This window comes from Etheostoma cragini, chromosome 20 (genome assembly GCF_013103735.1).
Source record: "Etheostoma cragini isolate CJK2018 chromosome 20, CSU_Ecrag_1.0, whole genome shotgun sequence".
Lineage (NCBI taxonomy): Eukaryota > Metazoa > Chordata > Actinopteri > Perciformes > Percidae > Etheostoma > Etheostoma cragini.
Window position 1 is genome coordinate 15,432,354 of NC_048426.1, and position 18,151 is coordinate 15,450,504.

At 40.2% G+C, this 18,151-nt stretch overlaps 2 protein-coding genes across 4 annotated transcripts in view; both read left to right on the top strand.

Moving 5' to 3' along the window:
• The window catches only part of lin52 (lin-52 DREAM MuvB core complex component), a 9,640-nt gene extending 5,547 nt beyond the window's left edge, over nucleotides 1-4,093 (top strand). The window contains exon 6 of the mRNA XM_034857538.1: nucleotides 3,950-4,093. Within this exon, the coding sequence (XP_034713429.1) occupies nucleotides 3,950-4,005 (56 nt within the window). The 3' untranslated portion in view covers nucleotides 4,006-4,093. The remainder of the gene's footprint in view (nucleotides 1-3,949) is intronic.
• A 426-nt stretch (nucleotides 4,094-4,519) lies between these two features.
• Nucleotides 4,520-15,993, top strand: vsx2 (visual system homeobox 2). Of its 3 annotated transcripts, XM_034857536.1 has the most exons (6): nucleotides 4,520-4,754; nucleotides 10,025-10,631; nucleotides 10,953-11,037; nucleotides 11,449-11,572; nucleotides 14,420-14,600; nucleotides 14,979-15,993. In XM_034857536.1, exons 2-6 carry the CDS (start codon nucleotides 10,208-10,210, stop codon nucleotides 15,356-15,358), a joined length of 1,194 nt encoding a protein of 397 aa, XP_034713427.1. In that variant the 5' UTR covers nucleotides 4,520-4,754; nucleotides 10,025-10,207; the 3' UTR covers nucleotides 15,359-15,993. The 3 variants fall into 3 exon arrangements, with proteins under 3 accessions (XP_034713427.1, XP_034713428.1, XP_034713425.1); XM_034857537.1 differs by lacking the exon at nucleotides 4,520-4,754 and having other exon boundaries at nucleotides 9,891-10,631; nucleotides 15,042-15,993; XM_034857534.1 differs by lacking the exon at nucleotides 4,520-4,754 and having other exon boundaries at nucleotides 9,893-10,631.
• Nucleotides 15,994-18,151: the final 2,158 nt, after the last annotated feature.

Consider the following 18,151-nt stretch of genomic DNA (forward strand, 5'->3'; position numbering starts at 1 on the left):
GGGGGGGTGAAGTGATGATTACTCTCATTTTATACACAGGGGAGTTGTGCTGGGAGTGGGCTGTGACAATGACACCCAGATCACTCACCGTAAACGAGGGGAAAGTAAGATGTTACACCACTGCATTTCCTCTCTCATTTACATTTGAACCACCTGGGATTCGCCCAATGAAAACAATTTTTCAGTGCAGAATTGAAAATTGCAGAAACATTTGGGTTGCTCTGCATAATTTACTAATGTGTAGTTTTAGTCCTTGCTTTTTAATTTTGGGAAAAGGGCCATTTTAAATAGCCTCAGGGCATATTTAGCAGTTTGCAGATATAGGTTAATCTGCATTTCTGCAATATGCTGTAGCAGCTTTAGGCTCTCCTGTTATCTGCTCCATACCGGCCTCTCTGCCAACGTGTCCTCGGCCCTCAGTCTGATGATAACCTGGCTAAGCTCTGTTTGTTTACATATTGTGTCTATTTATGGATGAAAATGATTTCCAATTGGTTAGATAAAAATGGATTGCAATGCAGAGTCTAATATGGGTCAAATTGTTATGTACAGTATGATGTGGCTGTGTTAACTGATCTACCAAGGTAGACTGTGATGGAAACTCCGACCAGATAGTGCTGAATGATAATTAGATAGCTACAAATCAACAGGGCAGGGAGATGGCCCACAGAATCCATAAGGTGTCATTTAGTATGGATGGCAGTGGTAAAAAGATGCTGATTAACTTAGTGCAAAATTAGTAATTGACCTTTCTAATCAACTAAACAAATCTTTAAGTCCCACTAATCAATATTGATCCCCCTGTTGTATGAAAAAGCTTGTGTGTGTATGTATAAGTGTGTGGGCGTGTGTTTTTGAGACTTTCTAACTTCATCTGTTTATGTACATCTTTAAAGAAATTCACAATCACTTTTTTGGCAAAAATGACTTCTTTATAAATAGTTTGTTCAGTAAAATAGAAAGAAAGTTATAAAGAAATGACAGAACTGGAATACGATGGTACAGCAAAGTTACATTCTTTGAAATCAACCATCCATTTGACATTTTTACTGAAGGTGTTGATGATTAAAAAACATGGTGGCCAATTTCCATTTAGCTGCTTCAGTTTCAGGGTCCTGGTATTACAATAATTTAGACGATCAGCAAAAGAATGTAATAACGTAGTAAGATCTACTACGGTCTCGCAAATATTTGGTACATCAAGATAAACTGCTAGTGGCAGTAATTCTCTATTCCGGTGTCATTTAGCCATTACAGAATAAGAGGGCTGAATAAGATGACATAATAAAAAGAGTGCTAGTCAAACCTCCAACAAATGTAAACGATGTTGAAAATATGGCATTTATGTTTATTTCACGTAATAATTTGAGAAAGGTTAGCATCTCCTCATTACTCCACACAGATCGGATGTTTTATCAACGCACAAACTTTTCACCTCAGCCAAACAGAAACATTTTTGTGATATTTTGAGATATTTAATGCACAAATTGAAAAAGCACATAAAAACAGGTGGATGGAAACACACTAATGGCTACCACCTGTGCCTTTCTTTCTATGAAATGTGATGGTCCCATTGTTGCTCTTTCAGTAGTCCCACTGTGTATACTTTTAGTTTGTCATTCTTCCCCCCTTTCATATTCTGTGATTACCTGTGGAACACTTTTCCCCATTTTTCCTTTTCATTAAAAAGAGAGCCACACAACCTAAATTAAGCACTGATTTATGTTTAATGGGGTCTTTAATGTGATTAAATTACATTATATATTATTTCTATCTGAGTAGGGGAAGGCTGAAGTGAACCATAATTAATAAGACGCTCAGTGGGGCGAGGGGTCTCAGGAGGAGTGGCAAAGCCATCCTTGATCTGTTTTATAGTTTGGGCTCATCAAGAGATGGAGAGAGAGAGAGGGAGAGCGACATGACACTTTAAAAATCAGAAAAACCCTTTACCTTTCCTTGTGTAACTACTCCTAATAAGAAAGCGACATCAGCGCACTTGCAGCTTTAGGGTCATCCTAGTGTAATTGCTTTCCCTTGCCTAATTGGGATGGCTTAATTTCAATCTAAAGCACCCTATGCATGTCCAGGGGTCCCTTGATGACTTTGTTTAGGGTGATTTGAAGAGACAGCAAAGTGCAAAATGAATGCATCCCTTTCCAATTAGCATCATCTTTAACCTAATGAGAGACACCTCAAGGTGACGTGGCACCCACGCCCAGATGCACCATTATCATTCTACACTGGGCAAGTCATCTAAATTACTAACTGGCCCGGCTTTTTCATTAGCCGGCACTGGCGGGGGAGGCCGGGAGCCTGCACACGGGCAGACAGCAGCCAGCTGAGATCCTGATCATATTCTTCTTGCAGGCGTCACAAATGACTTTCTGCTAAATGCCCATTTGAAATCAGTCCTCTCTTTGCTGCTCTGTAGTATTATATTGGTTTGATGTACAAGGTTAGTTAGAAACTGAATAGAGTTGCAGAGGTGATCTTGCAGCACATACAAACTGTAGAGCTGCCTGATTCTCTTTATCTTTAACAAAGAGTAATTACTGTACCTGGATGCATCTCTAGAGTTTATGATGCTGCTGCAGAAGAAGTCCCTACGGTCTCCATATTGACACAAGGGTTTGTCTTTGACAGAAAGCCTCAGAAAAGATTGCTCTCTCAGTGAAGACCAGTTTCACAAAGAGTCTTCAGCAGGGACAATTCTGTCTATAGCACAGAGTTAACACTCGTGTGCGGAACCCTGGTGTGTAGGGCCTTTTAACAATTTTAACAATGTGTTCACAGATGTCATTGTGACTCTACAGGCTGTGGGGAAATGAGTAGAGCTGGGAAATATTCGCCATGAATGCAATTATGTGACTTTAATTTTGGTATAATTATTCATTTACAGGGGTTAGTGTTATGGCCTCTGGGATAAAAGACCAATAGCCAGTATTGAAATTATTGCATTTTATTGTACGGTAAAATCCAAAAAGATATATTTAGTCCCATCTCGTGCAGGTTATGTCAAGTAAACTGGATCTCCAACCTCAAGCACTCCTATAAAAAGAAAGTAAAGAAACCGCTCTGAAGACAGTATTCCCTAAAGTAGTTGTTGCAGTTTTTTACATTTGTCCCTATTTTTATTTTTTCATTCATTTATTTTTTAGACCCATCCTTTCTTTAAACAAAACAAAAAATATTTACAGTTTCATATCTTTGAATACAATACTGTATGTGTCCAACATTTTGAAAAATAGCAATGATTATAAAAACGTTTGAAAAAAAAATCTAATTTTATGGAGCAGAAGATGTATTACATTATTTCCTATCCCATTACACATCTGGTGACCCCTCAGATTAATCTCCCAACCTTTGGTTTGGAAACCATTGGCCTAAATGGTTTAATTGTAAAAAAAAACATATTAATTTAATATCTGCTTAGTCTTTGTTACTGCTTAGGTGAATGTTGCTCTTTTGCCTTTGAAGTGGTTCCTTTATTCTTATTTTGCTTATTTTATACATGGCCATATTCCATAAACACAAGTTAAGGTTAATAGAGACATTTTGCTTCCATTCTCACTCATCTTGCATCCACACGAACACACACTTTCATGCATGCGTAGGTCTGAGTGCTTGTACTTCACTACATTCAGGCAGCAATCAAGCAAATCACAAGACTCTTTGGTAGCTACGCTTCCATTTTATGTTGTTTTCCATGTCCTGAATGAACAGATGTTTGTATAAATTACTTCCCGATGTGACACTCTAGATATTAAATACATGCTTTGCATTACTAAACAACCGTTGTGAAGTAGCTGCAGGCAAATGTTGTGGAAGTGGTGTGTTCACCAGCTCATGGTGTCTTAGTTGCTCGCGAGCATAATAATGAAATAAAGGTCTCCTAACCTGAACAATGATTTATCTTAAATATGTGATGATGTCTCTTCTTGTCTTCCAGCCAGGGAAATGACCAGGGGCAAGTTTCTGAACATCTTGGAGAGGCCCAAGAAGTGAAATGTTTGTTTTGCAAGCAACAGGAAATTTGAGGACTGCAAGGTGAATCTGATCTATGTGTTTACTAGTATGGTCTTAACATACAACAGCAACGACTTTGCACTCAAACTGTAAATCGGAGCAGAAACGCTCTCCCAGTGCACCTGTTGGCCTCCTAGATACTGTAGATGCCTTTACAAGAGGTACTACCTCTCGCAGAATTTCTCTATCGCTTGTAGACTTGCCTTGATAAAATGTTCCCTATTTATTCTTATTTCAATTTTAAACATGATTTAATTTTTTTTGCAATTTGTGAAGTTGTATAATAAAGTTTTAAAATGAAAAGATGATTACCTTTTATGTAAAGTCCCCTGGAATCCCTACGTGTGTAGCCAAAGCTAACTTTCGTGTTTTTTAGAGACTGTTCAACTTTTAATCAGGGCAGTAACTTCATGCCTCTTCCACTTGACAAAGTGCAGCACCTCTCCGGCTGTGGGCATGTAAGGAGCCCCAACGTGAGAGTGCTTTCTCGGCTACTAGGGCGTGTTTTCCATTTAATGAGCATTGGAAGCAGGGTCCCTACACAAAACCTTGCATAAAAATAATATAGCTCATTGTCATCACCTTTAATGAGAGGTGACATAATTACTAGAACCATTTCTTTTCTAATTAGCACACTTCTGCGTTGTTGGAGCTAGCGGCCGGGCAAAAAGAGAATCAGACAGGCATGCTGAATGGGAAACAAAAAGAAGTCCATCCGCCATAATTAGGTTAGACAATGCCTCGGACTGTTCTCGGCTGGAGATGTCGCTGGGGCTCTGGTCGCCCACTCCCAACAAGTTACACTTCTCCTCGGGCCGCTAATAAGCCCCGAATCGTCTTTCCGATTCACACGGACAGGCCGCCACTGCTTCAGTGGCTTAACCCCCTGCCTCTCACGCGTATCCTGGTTCCCCCCTTCCTTAAAAAAAGAAAAGATTATTCACAGTTCTGCAGGTTTAAGAGTATGGTCTCTCCTGCGGCTGGAGTGTCATGGGACAGGGAGAGAGGACTTTGTGGAGCCTTGGACCCTTTCTTGTGTGAGGCCCCAAGAAGTGACCACTTTGTGGAAGCTAATAGGGATCCAAAAACAGAATAAAACATGGCCTGGTAGCAGGGTGGGGCCAGAAATCACATTTAATTTGAGGTGTGTTCCTTTACTGTAATTAGTTTGTAGTTCTACTACAAATCTTTTTTACATGTAGTATGTAAAAGCACCATAGGTAATCCAAATACAAGCACTAGCCTTTTAACCCCAAATCATATCAATAACATATAACTGCCAAATTGTCTTGTAAAACAATTTTGTGGTTATACAATGTATGGATACATTTTTATATTATTGAACATACGCCTACTAAAAGTTTCACACCACGGTAAGCCATTAATAAATTGGTATTTTCTTACAGCAACCTTCCCTCTAGAAAGGACATGTAGAGCATGTGGGCCAAAAGCTGTTTGTTATCTACTTTTTATATACTATACTGTGCAACAAAAACCTTTATTATTGACTTTTCCGAACATTCCGAACTTCAAACTCTATGGCTTATTAAAGAGTGAACCAGTTGTCAATATTTATTAATGCATTTATAAATGCCTTGTAAACATTTTTAACTGCATAATTTCCAAGGATAAACAACATCAAAACTTGCAAACCATTAAAACTTACCAGGGTTGGAGGTCGTATCCTTATGTAAGCAATACAACACTGTAAAAATACTCCACTCAGCCGACAAGTAAAAGTCCATTGAAAATGTTACTCAAGTGGATTATTATCAAAATGAACATAAAGTAAACATACTTGTTCTGCAGGAAAATGGCCCATATAGCCTATTATGGGCTGGTACTGTTTGTTACTATGCATGTGTAAGTAGCATTTTACTGTTGTCATTGGTCCAAGTAGAGCGGATTTTAACACATTTAAATACTGTTGGGTAGTTAAACCTATAACAATGTATCATTTGTTTAGCCATGTGAATTTTTTAATTTGTAAAGTAACTTTCAAATAAATATAGTGCATTAAAAAGTACAATTTTACCTCTGAATTGTAGTGGAGTGTAAAGTATTAAACAATACTCCAAAACTAAAATAGATGTAGGCCTACCTAGCCTACAATGCTTTGATAAATTAGTTATGTTCCGTCACTGAAACTTATATAAACCCCTTATAAGAAAGTTATAGTAATTGGTTTCACGTTTTTGTGACTGTTAAGCAGGCCTACTGAAGGTGACCCTGTTGTCATGTGGACTGGTTGCATGTGGACACTTGTTGATGCTGACTTGATAAATATTCAGTCTGCTGAGCGTTGACGTGGTAAGTGACCTGACATCCTCAATATGGTGCACGCACTGGTGGCTGCCTGTCACCCGCATCCTCCCTCCAGCCATCCAGTCTTTTCAAGAAACGGGTCAGTCCCAGCAGAGCTGCTCATCCATATGGAAAGAGAGAGAGAGAGAGAGAGAAATCTGAGCTCCATCCATCCATCCTTCCGCTGTGCGTTGCCTTGACCTCACATAGCCTCTGTGCCCCGGCAAACGTCAATCCAATGTGCCCCTAGTCCTTAAATTAGCTGTCAATTAGTGCAAATTAATCAACTCCTCGCCTAATTAAGCAATGCCGACGGGCAGCTTCCAAACATGCCATTGTAGTGGAGCCATGAGAAAGCTGCGGGACTTGCAAACTCTTTCTGAACTGGGGAGGGGGAAGTGGGGGCATCGCATCACATCACGCCCTGCAAGTGCTTTGGGAAAGCAGAGGCTCTGGCTGTGCTTTAGTTTTCTCCCTGACTCGGCTCTACATGTGTCCTGTCATCAAGTTGTCCTGCACCCTGTTTCGACACTGGAGATCCAGCTTGATTTAGCACTACAGAGACCAAATCACATCGGCGTCTTGCATAAGAGGTTTCTATCCTTATTTCTAGGGGGTAAAACATTTGCTCATAATCTGTATGCGTGTAAGCATAGAGTTTTCCACCACTTTAATCAAACCAATAAAACAGGAGACATTGAATGCACCAGTGCTGCATAGGTAGAAGTTCATATATAGGATATGACTTGTTGAGAAATTATTCTTTATGTGCATATCTGCTGTGGATCAGTTAATGCCTTTAGTTGTATTTCCAGTGCTGCAGTGACCTTCCTGCAAAGAAAAAGTTGTCCGCTTATTCATTATTACAAATGCATTTCAAGCTTTAGCAGTCACATCAGCAGGATATGATATTCATCATCGTGGGCGTTTTTGCTTGCAGCTGCTTATCAGTGTTTGACCTGCTGCAGAGGTACACCTGTTTGAAGGTTACAGGCTGGATGCGTTTCTCGCTGCTTATTCATATCTGGACTGTTAACATCCTTTCTAAAGGGTTGAGAACACTTTGTTCCCAATTTTGCATTATATACCTAAAAATGTGACATGCTGAAACAGGAGGAATCAAGGAAGCAGCGAAAGGAGGTTGTTGGGGGGGCACATAAACAAAAAATGTCCAACAGCTGTTTTCTTTTTAATCTGTAGCCGTCAGATCCTGCTGGTCTTTGATGGGCAACCCAATCTACACGAATGACTGAACTAAATCTTCCCTGAATCTAGAACCTTATTAGGCAGCCTCTCTTCTGCATGTAAATCAGAATCCAGCCATTTTCATAGGAGATAGATTATGAAAAGCCATACAGATGAGAAGAACAAACAGAAAGCCTGCATAGAATGCAGCAGAACTGATGATGGAGTGAAAGGGGGCAGTAACTTGCCTATAATTGACGGGTCATCCTCACTCAAACCATTCCGTGGTAATAAATGACTTGATCCCAACAGGCTGATTTGTCATTAGCATATCCTAATAACATTGATTTCTTCATTACTAGATTTTCCACTAAATAGGCCCCAATTAGTTTCATCTGACCAGACATTAATTGCAGCAGCATTATTTTTCCCCTAATCAGCAGATCAGTTCACACTGTTTGATACATAATATTACTTTGCTGGGCGGATTTGTTGAGGCTCTGCCTAAAGTCACAATTCCTGTAGTTTTAGGTTGCATTAGTCATGTTGTGCCTTGTGTAGATCCATGCAACCATGGGCACTTTTAGACCCTTTTTAGGGGGGTTCAAGATAGTTTGTGAACTCGTCTGTTAGTGGCAGAGGAAATACAATTACATTTTAAAACAGGTTTAATAACCTGTGTGCTATGCACCTCTAACCCAGTCAAGGAAAGGGTTAACAGAAACGTGGTTTTGGCCAATCGGAGGTGGTTATGGCTTCGGCTGAGTCTCTATCTGATCTGTCAGAGGGAGAGCAGGAGTGCGGTTGTGAAGTTTAACGTCCCCAGAGGAGAAGTTGGTCATTCCATGGCGCAGATTAAAACCCACATTGAAACATAAACATATAAAATGGCTGAATGTTGGAACATTTTGTCAAATTGGTCATTATTACTGTGACTTATAACGTATCAGGTTTGGTTAAAAATGTCAGCTGACGTTGTTGTTCAGTAGCTGGTTTAGAGATGATCGGTTATTGAAATTACAAATGACTAATTTGGCGGGGGGGGCATGCTGCAGCCCTGCATTTGGCCCTCAGCAGTTTCACGTTTTTCTCCGTAATTGACATGATACGCATGTGTCTTTATTTCTTATTTAGCTTGATATAGGCTATATATTCCATTATTTTGCATTATTACTTGGATGATGCCCATGCAAGCCATGTGTGCAAAGTAAATCTATTAGAAGCCAAACGTCTTTATTTTTTGTTCTAATTGATTTGCAAAAGAAGTCATGCCAATGTAATGTTAAATTATACCATACGTAAATAGGAAACAAACATTTATCCTTGTCATTCCATGAGTTTTAATTTTGGCCTAAATATGTAAAATTAACTTTATGAAGTGAGATCTCTCTTTTAACCCTCAACACTCTTTTTACCTGATTGACACTGGAACACCAAGACTAAAGTAGCCTATGCGTCTTTAATAATTATTAGAATAAATAGGTTTATTGAATACCCACATGACCCACAATAACAATACGATTCTCTTTTTCTGCAATTAACTCAAAAACAGGATGCAGAGACTGGCATTAACAAAAAATGCAAATTGACAAAAAATCTCCTAATAGCCAAGCCTCAACACTATCAACAAACCAGCATATTTATCAATTTTCTGACATGTTTGCCATAATTTCATTAAAGATAATGTTTTAGGCCTAGATGACTGTCCTACTAGCCTTGATAACCATTATTCAGTGTAATGTTCCGATGAGTTGTTATAAAAAAAAAAAAAAATAGTATGCATAAGATAATAATGAATAACAGGTCAGGTAATTATTTAATAGCCTTACACTAGTGACCCATATTCTGAATAATTCTCCCTCTCCTCCGGGGAAATGTTCCTGTGATTTAATCTGCTCTGTAGTCTGTGCTGCTGCTGCTGCTGCTGCTGATGTGGGATTAGCGCAGTGCAAGACCGTGCAGCACCCATGGGTCCATATCGTCCAGCTGTCGTTTTTGAGATGGCCTTTGATTTGCGTGGTACGATTTTCCCATAGCATCTGGAGATCAGTTATCCATTCGTGTGAGCCAGTGGTTGAGAAGAGAGATCATAGCTGTCTCTGTGCGTGTGTGTGTGTGTGTGTGTGTAAAGCATTCAGCGAAAGGCAACACTGATTTATTTGAAGAGATTGAGGTAATTTCGCCGCATTTCAAAGGTTTAGAGATGTGAAATAGACGATTTAATTAGTCCTAGCGAAAAATTGCATAAGGAATGGTAGGCTATATCTGCAGTGAGTCTATACTGATGTAGCCCGTGCATTGTAAATGTTATTTTGTCATACCATTGTCTCTATAATTCCATAGGTGTCTATCTTTCTCAGCATTTCGCCCCTTTTTCTGCTTTGGAGACAATTATTTCGTTCCCTCCTTTCTTTCTGTAGCCTACATCCCCTCCTCGTTTATCCATACAGTCCTGAGGAAAATGCAGATATGTATTCGAGAGGGCGTATAATGCATCCATGATCCACAGGAATCCGGAATCCTTGCAGCTGATTGGCTGCTGGGTCCTGCCTCTTGTTGGGATGGACCTGTTGGATAAAAGGACCATATTCTAAAGGACTCTTATGTGTGATACAGAGGATCATGCACAGGGGACCGTCCTGTAAGACGGTATAATAACAAAGAGGCCTTTCAAGTGTCAACCGAAGACGACATGACGGGGAAACAAGGCGCTGTGCTGACGGAAACTTTGAACATATCGGAGAAAACCTCTCTGGGAGCAAATGGAGGGAGTAACGGCCACCATCCGAAGAGCAGCGCGACCCATCCGCCGCCCAGGTGCACCGGTTTTGGCATCCAGGAGATACTGGGGCTAAATAAGGAGCCGTCCGCGGCCCCGAGGAGCCAGCTCCACTCTCTGCCGCCCGGGGCGCACCTGATCTCCGCCAGGTCCTTTCTGGGACCCGCTGGCGTGGGCATGGGCGTCGGGATGGGATTAATCAGCCCGGGTGGAATTCCGTCGTTTTACAGACAACCGGCGTTTTTGGAGACTGCGCTGTCGGACGCAAAAGATGTTCACCTGCACCCCCACAGCAGGTCCGCAGGGCCGCTGGACACCAGCCAGTCTGCCAGCTCAGGTGATCTAAAACCACTTCACAATCAGGCCTATTCACACCAAATACTGATCCCACTGCTACACAATGCTTGCGTAATTCCAACCTGGGCTAGTGTGCATGTAGCACATTTGTTACGTTGTATCATTATGATAGGCCTATTATTATTATTATTATTATTATTATTATTAGATAATAAGTATTATGTCTGTTTTATAAATTAAATAATACAATATAGGCTAATGTCTTAATAAAAAATATCCGTGTTGCATCAGTGTGACCAGTTTGCATTTATTCTAAAACGCCCTTCATGTTATTAATTTTTTCTTCTGTTTTTAAATCCAGACTCAGATGATTTATCTTCAAATGAACGAAAACTCTCAAAGTCATCAGTAAGTCAGAGCAAGAAACGCAAGAAAAGACGCCACCGGTTAGTGGATTTCTGGTTAATAATATGGCTCATATTGTTGTGGTTGAGAAATGATAAATTCAGTAAAATAAAGTAAAATTTCCAGTTGTTATTATAGCCTTCTTAAAACAGATAGTGAACAACTCAAACTGATGAGAATTTAAAAAAAAAATTCTGTCATCGCTAACATCCACAAATGTTAAGCTTGTCCGGTTTGGTTTACTTTATTATTATTTTTTTTACACCAATAAAATATGTTCATGAAACTGGCTGTAGCCTAATTTATAGAAATGTGTTCAATGTTGTTTTACCTTTTGCGTTTTTATTTATTCAAATCAGATTGGTTTACCCTTTAGTTTAATATCCGCAGGACACAACATGTCCAATATGTCCACATATTTAAAATGACCCCCCCTCCGTATATATCCACAGAACCATATTCACCTCATATCAGTTGGAGGAGCTGGAAAAGGCCTTCAATGAAGCGCACTACCCGGATGTTTATGCCCGAGAGATGTTGGCCATGAAAACAGAGCTACCTGAAGACAGGATACAGGTAATACCACGCTGTGTTACTGTATTGGTAGAATAATATCGATTCGGCATTATTCAATCGAAAGGCTTGTGAAAGTTGATGTTTGAACATGGACCATCATGCTAATTTATTTCCATTTTTTACATTGACGTTGTTTGTGTGTTTTACTTGTTTCAGTCCATTTTCATTACATCGATCACATTAGTAGCCTGGATACAACTTTTAGCCTGTGGTTCCCTTTAACTTATGAATGAAGCTGTAGGCTAAGCTATTAAAACATCTTAAAGTCTTAATTCGTGGAGCCTACATCAAGGTTTCAACAAAACACTATTTCAGCTATTTTTGAGCTTAAGTGCCACATTTAAAAGTAATAACACATGCTGTCCGTGTTAAATTATTTTTTGGCTAAATAGTAGCCTAAGTTAAAAATACTCAAAATGGGTCCGTAAAATGAATATTTTTTAAAGAAATAAAAACAATTTGATCTATATTTTCTTTGAGATGCTCGCTGCCAAAAAACCTATAGGCCTGTGCAAAAAATGCCTGGCTAATCAAAGCCAAATAAAAGCACTTATGTGATAATTGAAGCATCTTATAGGCCTATTGCTGATTTCATCATAGGCTATTTAAAAGATTCGATAAAGTTATATTATTAGATAAAATTTCTTTAGACTAAAACTGCACATTGCAACGCACACATCACAGACCATCCTCGTGATAGCAACAGTGTCTTTAAAACAGAATGTAATCTTTTCTAATTGAGTTGTGTAACAGTTATAAGGCAAATATTATTGTCGTATGACTATTCACCTGTGCTAAATCGCCTCCTGTAATATTGGAGTAGCCCACAGGTCGCAGCTGACTCCCAGGCTGCCCTCCTGTTTAAGGGGAGACGGGCTATGTGAGCCCCCCAAAAAACTGGTCTGCGATGCCCCATCCTGTCTGAACAAAGACCGCTCTCCTCCAGGACTTCTCGCCAGGATAGATAATCTCTCATCAGGCGCACTTGGATGTGAAACAATTTGTTCTTGGAGAAGGAGCCACTAACGACCTAATCAAGCTATCAAGGCGGAAGAAGATTGCAGTGTGACCTGGACCATCCATCTGCCGGGGCGCCTTTTAATCTCGTTCTCATTACGGGTTGCAACAGTAGGCTACAGCGGCCAATAAATAATAAAAAAGGAAATAAATAAATGAGCCCAGCTCCTGCTCCTACCCTAAATAAAATGAACACCCAATTTGCTCATTGAGTGTAATTAGTTAAATCAGTGGAGCTCAGGAGGCGGGCTGCAGAGGCTGGAGACACGCAGGGAGTTCAAATGAAATAACTACATTGAATTTATTAGCACGGGTCAATAGCGCTGCTCCCCCGAGTCCGGGGTGTTTAATTTCCCGTGATATTTGCCCGCCTGCCCGCCATCGATTGGGTCTGAAATTAACTTATTTTTCAATCAGCCTCGGCGTGCCCCTGGGTCACTGCTCCTCGCAGCTTCCACACTGGCTTCTTTTGAGGGGCAAAGAAGCAATTTCTCATAAACAGTGTCTTGTATGAAATGAGGGTTATCATCAGAATTACCAGGGAGAAAAAAAGCATGAAAACGGTTTGATCGTTTTCAATTTCATATCTATCCCCCTCGCTTGAATCTCCTCTCCGGCCCCCTCCTCTCCTCACGGAGCCATCAGAGGTTCCTAAGCCGAGTGTTTAACAGTCCTGTGTTGTGCTATCAATTTGGCCTCTCTCTGAGCTGACAGATAGCCTGCAGAGCTTTAAGCAGTTGTTGGCTGTGGCCAAGTGAAGTGTCATGATGTGTCAAACCATCTATAGTGTGGCAACAGGTAGCTGGAGATCAGCTCTGACAGGAGGCACAGATCCTTCACACCTGTAGCCAGCAGCTTATTGGAAATCAATGGATTCAATCCAGACGGTGCACTTGTTATCTTAAGTTACTTTGGATCACATGGGTCCTTTTGAAAATAACTGCTTTTTCATACACAAGCAATAAATAGTTGAGTACCACATTAAATTGGCTTTTTTGATGGTTAAATAATTTACTAAAGCTTTACAGGTCATTTAAAAGCCATTAATAACAGCTTTTGGGTTGCCAGGTTGTGAGAAATCTCATTTGATGATCTTTTCTAAGAATGCAGCTATAAATGTTCATAATGCATTAATGCATACTGGAGTTTACACTTTCTAATAGGCCATCATGTCTGCAGTTATAAAATCTATTAAGCCATGAATAAAGAAAATGGGCTGTAGAGTAAAATGACCAAATTTCAAATATGAACAGCAGCCACGTGGGTTTCACAACCTACAAACTTATAACTGATGAATAAAGCATTAGTAAATTGTTTATTAATCATTGCAGGCAAAACCTCTTTAGGGTGCCGTAGTAAAAAGTGGTAGCAGTTGGATCTTGAACATAATAAAAGATGGATGGATGGATGGTAGATGGATAGACAGATAGATAGATAGATAGATAGATAGATAGATAGATAGATAGATAGATAGATAGATATTGGGAAATTCTTATGAGGAGATGCTAATTGCATGCTGCAGTTGGATTGTTTGCAATCCTTAAAAAAACACTAAGCTAATTTTGTTCCATTTTAGCCATTTCCACACTAATATATAGTATAATAATTATTGCACATAACGATAATACATACATACATAAAACAAACGTAAAAAGTGCAAGTCTTAAGAGTGTAAATGTTTTTGTAGTCAAAGTAACCTGTTATCCTGTGATCCAACACATGTCTTCCTCACCCACAAAAACTGGACCTATTTGTCTTATCTGGAGATGAAGGTGAAGATGCTGGTAGTGACTAATAGTAGTAACTGGGTGTTTTGTCTTCATGTCACAGGTATGGTTTCAGAACCGCAGAGCCAAGTGGAGAAAGAGGGAGAAATGCTGGGGCCGGAGCACTGTGATGGCTGAGTATGGGCTGTACGGAGCCATGGTGAGGCATTCCATCCCCCTGCCAGAGTCCATCCTCAAGTCTGCCAAGGATGGCATCATGGAGTCCTGCGCCCCCTGGCTGCTCGGTGAGGCTGATGTCTCGTGTTTCCCTCAAATATTCAGCATCATTGCCTCATTGTGTCAGCACTTAATGGTTGTTTAATAGGTGTGAAGAGTGTATTTACCACATAATTCAGTATTAACAGTACAGCACTTTCTATTTGAAAGTCATTATCGCGTTATCATAACAACATTGGTGTGACGGACTGACAGTGTGAAGGATCTGATGGTAGAGGCTCTGTTTAGCTAAGCCTTACGCTAAAGCAAAGAAATGTCCTAAATGTAGAGAACATGGCATAGACTTTGCATTGCAAAACAAATTATCATCCTCTACGCTGGTCACGTATCATCATTCATTCCAACATTATATTCTAAAACGGAACTATTTTGTTTGCTATTTTCAGTCCAAGATGGCTTACCAATCAACAGACGCTATTCTAAATCTGAATACCCGCAACTCTTTGCAGGGATGCACAAAAAGTCCACGGAGGCAGCGGTCCCCCCAGCAACAGGACAGTGCGATGCGCCCCAGAAGCCGAGCTCTCAGAGGGTGGAAGAAGCTGAAGCAGAGGAGAAGAGGTCAGAGGGCAAGTCCACCATTTCTAAAGAGGAACTGCGAGAGAACAGCATTGCTGTACTCAGGGCCAAGGCCCAGGAGCACAGTGCCAAAGTGCTGGGGACGGTTTCTCATGACAGACTGCTGGAGGACAAACTGGAGAGACAGGCGGCCAAAGGGAAGGCCGGTGATCCTCTGAGTCCAGCAGAGGAGGAGAAAACTCTGTAGAGACTATCACGTTCCTGTGGACTGCTATTCTCATGAGTGACTGCAGTGGGCTGGCTGTACTTACCCAACATAACTCACTGGGCCGCAGGTTTCCATCCCATAGACTTCTCTTAAACTGGCCTGTGTCTGGACTTCTTTAAGAAGAAAACTCATCTGACCATCACCGGTGCGCTGCTGCACAGAAGATGCAAAATGCACTTTTTCTGATTTACTTCCAAACCCACATTTGTTGTTGCTGCGTGTACATAATAAGGAAGATTTGACTGAGAGTAAAGTGTTAATATTGGTGTATATACCCTACAGTTATATATAGCGCTAGATGACTCAAATTGTATCCAATATAACAGTTCGGTCAAGTACATTTAATTCTTGGCATTCATTTTTATGTTGCTTGTACAGTTACTAAATGGTGACATTTGAAATAAGAACCATCCCACTGACAGAAAGTAGTTGTTGTCCTATATCGCGCTGTACTTAATATATTAATCTCTCTCACTAAAGGCACACTTTGACATATGTTTTCTTGTTGTCTTCAAAAATGTTTGTTGTTGTCTTCATTTCAAAATATGTATAACTCAAAATACAAATCATAAAATAGAACTTGCCTTTTATTAAATGTGGCTTTTTGGTGTCTATTTATTCTGCTCTCATTTCAAACAAATGTCAGCTGTGAAGGCATCACTGAAACTCTTTAATGGCCCAATGTGGCCCTCGTTGTTGGAGCAGCAGTAGTGGTAATGGCTTGTTGTCACTTGATGCCTTGCTGGCTGGGCTCATTAGGACACAGTCGACGGCTTCATGCTCGGGTTAGCCCCTATAATCTGTCACAGTAGAGAGCCTTCAAATTGAGATTAAACTAGGGGACCAGTGCTTTTGGGTGAGGAAAGAGAGTGAAAGCACCAAGTAGGACCTTAAATCCCTTTAATAGATGCTATTATCAGCCGGCTCTCAAGCTGTTTTATCCTCTTACTTTAATACTTAGCAAAAGTTTAACGGCATTATTTGTTGGCAATCTTTATTTCCCCCATAAACCTTTTGAATCGGGTCACTTGAACTCATCTTTACAACACATCTATGTGTCTGCATTAGACATAATCCATGTCCCTTTTTACACTTCATCCTCAGTTAGCTAATTGGGCTTGCTAATGAGTTGAACAATTGAGTTCTACTCCAATTCAACAGAGTAATTTTAAAGGGCAAGGGATGACTATTATCAGTATGCTACTGCATGTCTCAGCACTGAATGGCCGTCAGATTGGAAACATAACGTCAGCGGATGGGGAAAAACTTGCTAATTACATTGTTGATAGAGATGAGTATACACATAATAATGAATGATGGCTAGGAGATGGACTGGAGTGTGTCAGAGTAATACAAAATGTTGATAGAATTAACCTTATAGTAGCCTATGTCAGGTGTATTTTCATTTATGAAAACGCTTAACCACATAAATTAGAAGTGAAGAGATGGATGCTTGAGATTCAAAGGGAGTGTTTGTGGTGGAAACCTCATGCAATAAAAATTCAGGAAGATTTATTTTTTTCACATTAAAAACTGAAAAGATCCATGGAAGGACTAGAAACCATGCATCCTCATCCACTAACTCACTTGTGGGTTTATTTTGAGATCAGTCAAAACTTAAACTCAGCCACAGAGAAGTCTCCCTGAGCTGAAGAAGATTCAGAATTTTCAGCAGAAGTTAATTTAACACGCATTGTCTCTCACTGGTTTTTATCATTGCTTGATTTCTTTCACGATTCGGCAACTAACTAAGACCTGTCATCTCCATTTTCTAAGTCAGAGGGGCAAATAGGGACAATGTTGTTGATTGTCATATTCTTTAGCCAATCAAACTCCAAGTTTGCCCTGTTGGGCGTATTCTTTGACAGACCAGAGCATTCTAGCTGGCCCAGCGGCCTACGTCGGCATTTTTCGGTCCCGTAGTCAAGTCACTTTCTTTAACTGTCTATAAAATGTCACGCAGAGAAGTACGGTGGCCGAGAAGCAAAACTGGCTAGCATCACATAGCCGTAGCAGTGACGGTTGTTTGTTTGTTTTAGATGTGAAGCTAACAAAACAACGTGTACGGTGTACTCTTTCCCCAAAGGAGAAGCAACTTTTGGTAAGTTTAATGGAATTTTCTGCATTTTAGTAAATAATTTTAAAGAAATAACTGCTTGCTTTAGCCAAGCTAGCCTAGTTGCTGCTGGTGAGATTGGAGTGGCCGCTGTGCCCTTGTGTGTGCGCGTTGTGGCATGTGTGTTGAGCCCATACACTGTATATTATTTTTATTATTATATTAAGCTCCAGCAGCTTGGCTGGAATTTGTGGGGAAGCCTGTTGATCGCTGAATAGTTTTTGATTGCTTTGTGGGTTTGTTTTTGTTTCTTTGATAACTACATTTTTTTCCTATACTAAGCAATGGTGCTCATAAGTTTTTAAACCCATGACAAAGTTGGCTAAAGTGAGGGATTTTAGCACGGGTTCATAAACTTATGAGCAACCCTGTATATCATACTGCATCCACCCTACCGCATATAAAATGATGGCTTCAGTCACTGTGTGTGTCTGCAGTAGTGTATTGAAACTATGGAAGTGTTGATCCTTGTGTTACATCACTTTATCCCACAAGATGATGCCCTTGTGTCATGGTGAGGTTATTCAAAGGTGGTTTAATTGTTGTAGTAATTTTCCCCTTTAGGACTGATCTAGAACTTTTCATATGGTGCCATCATCAGGTCAACATTTCAGTTTGTCCAATATTTTGGGTTTCTGACCAAAACCCCTGCCTAG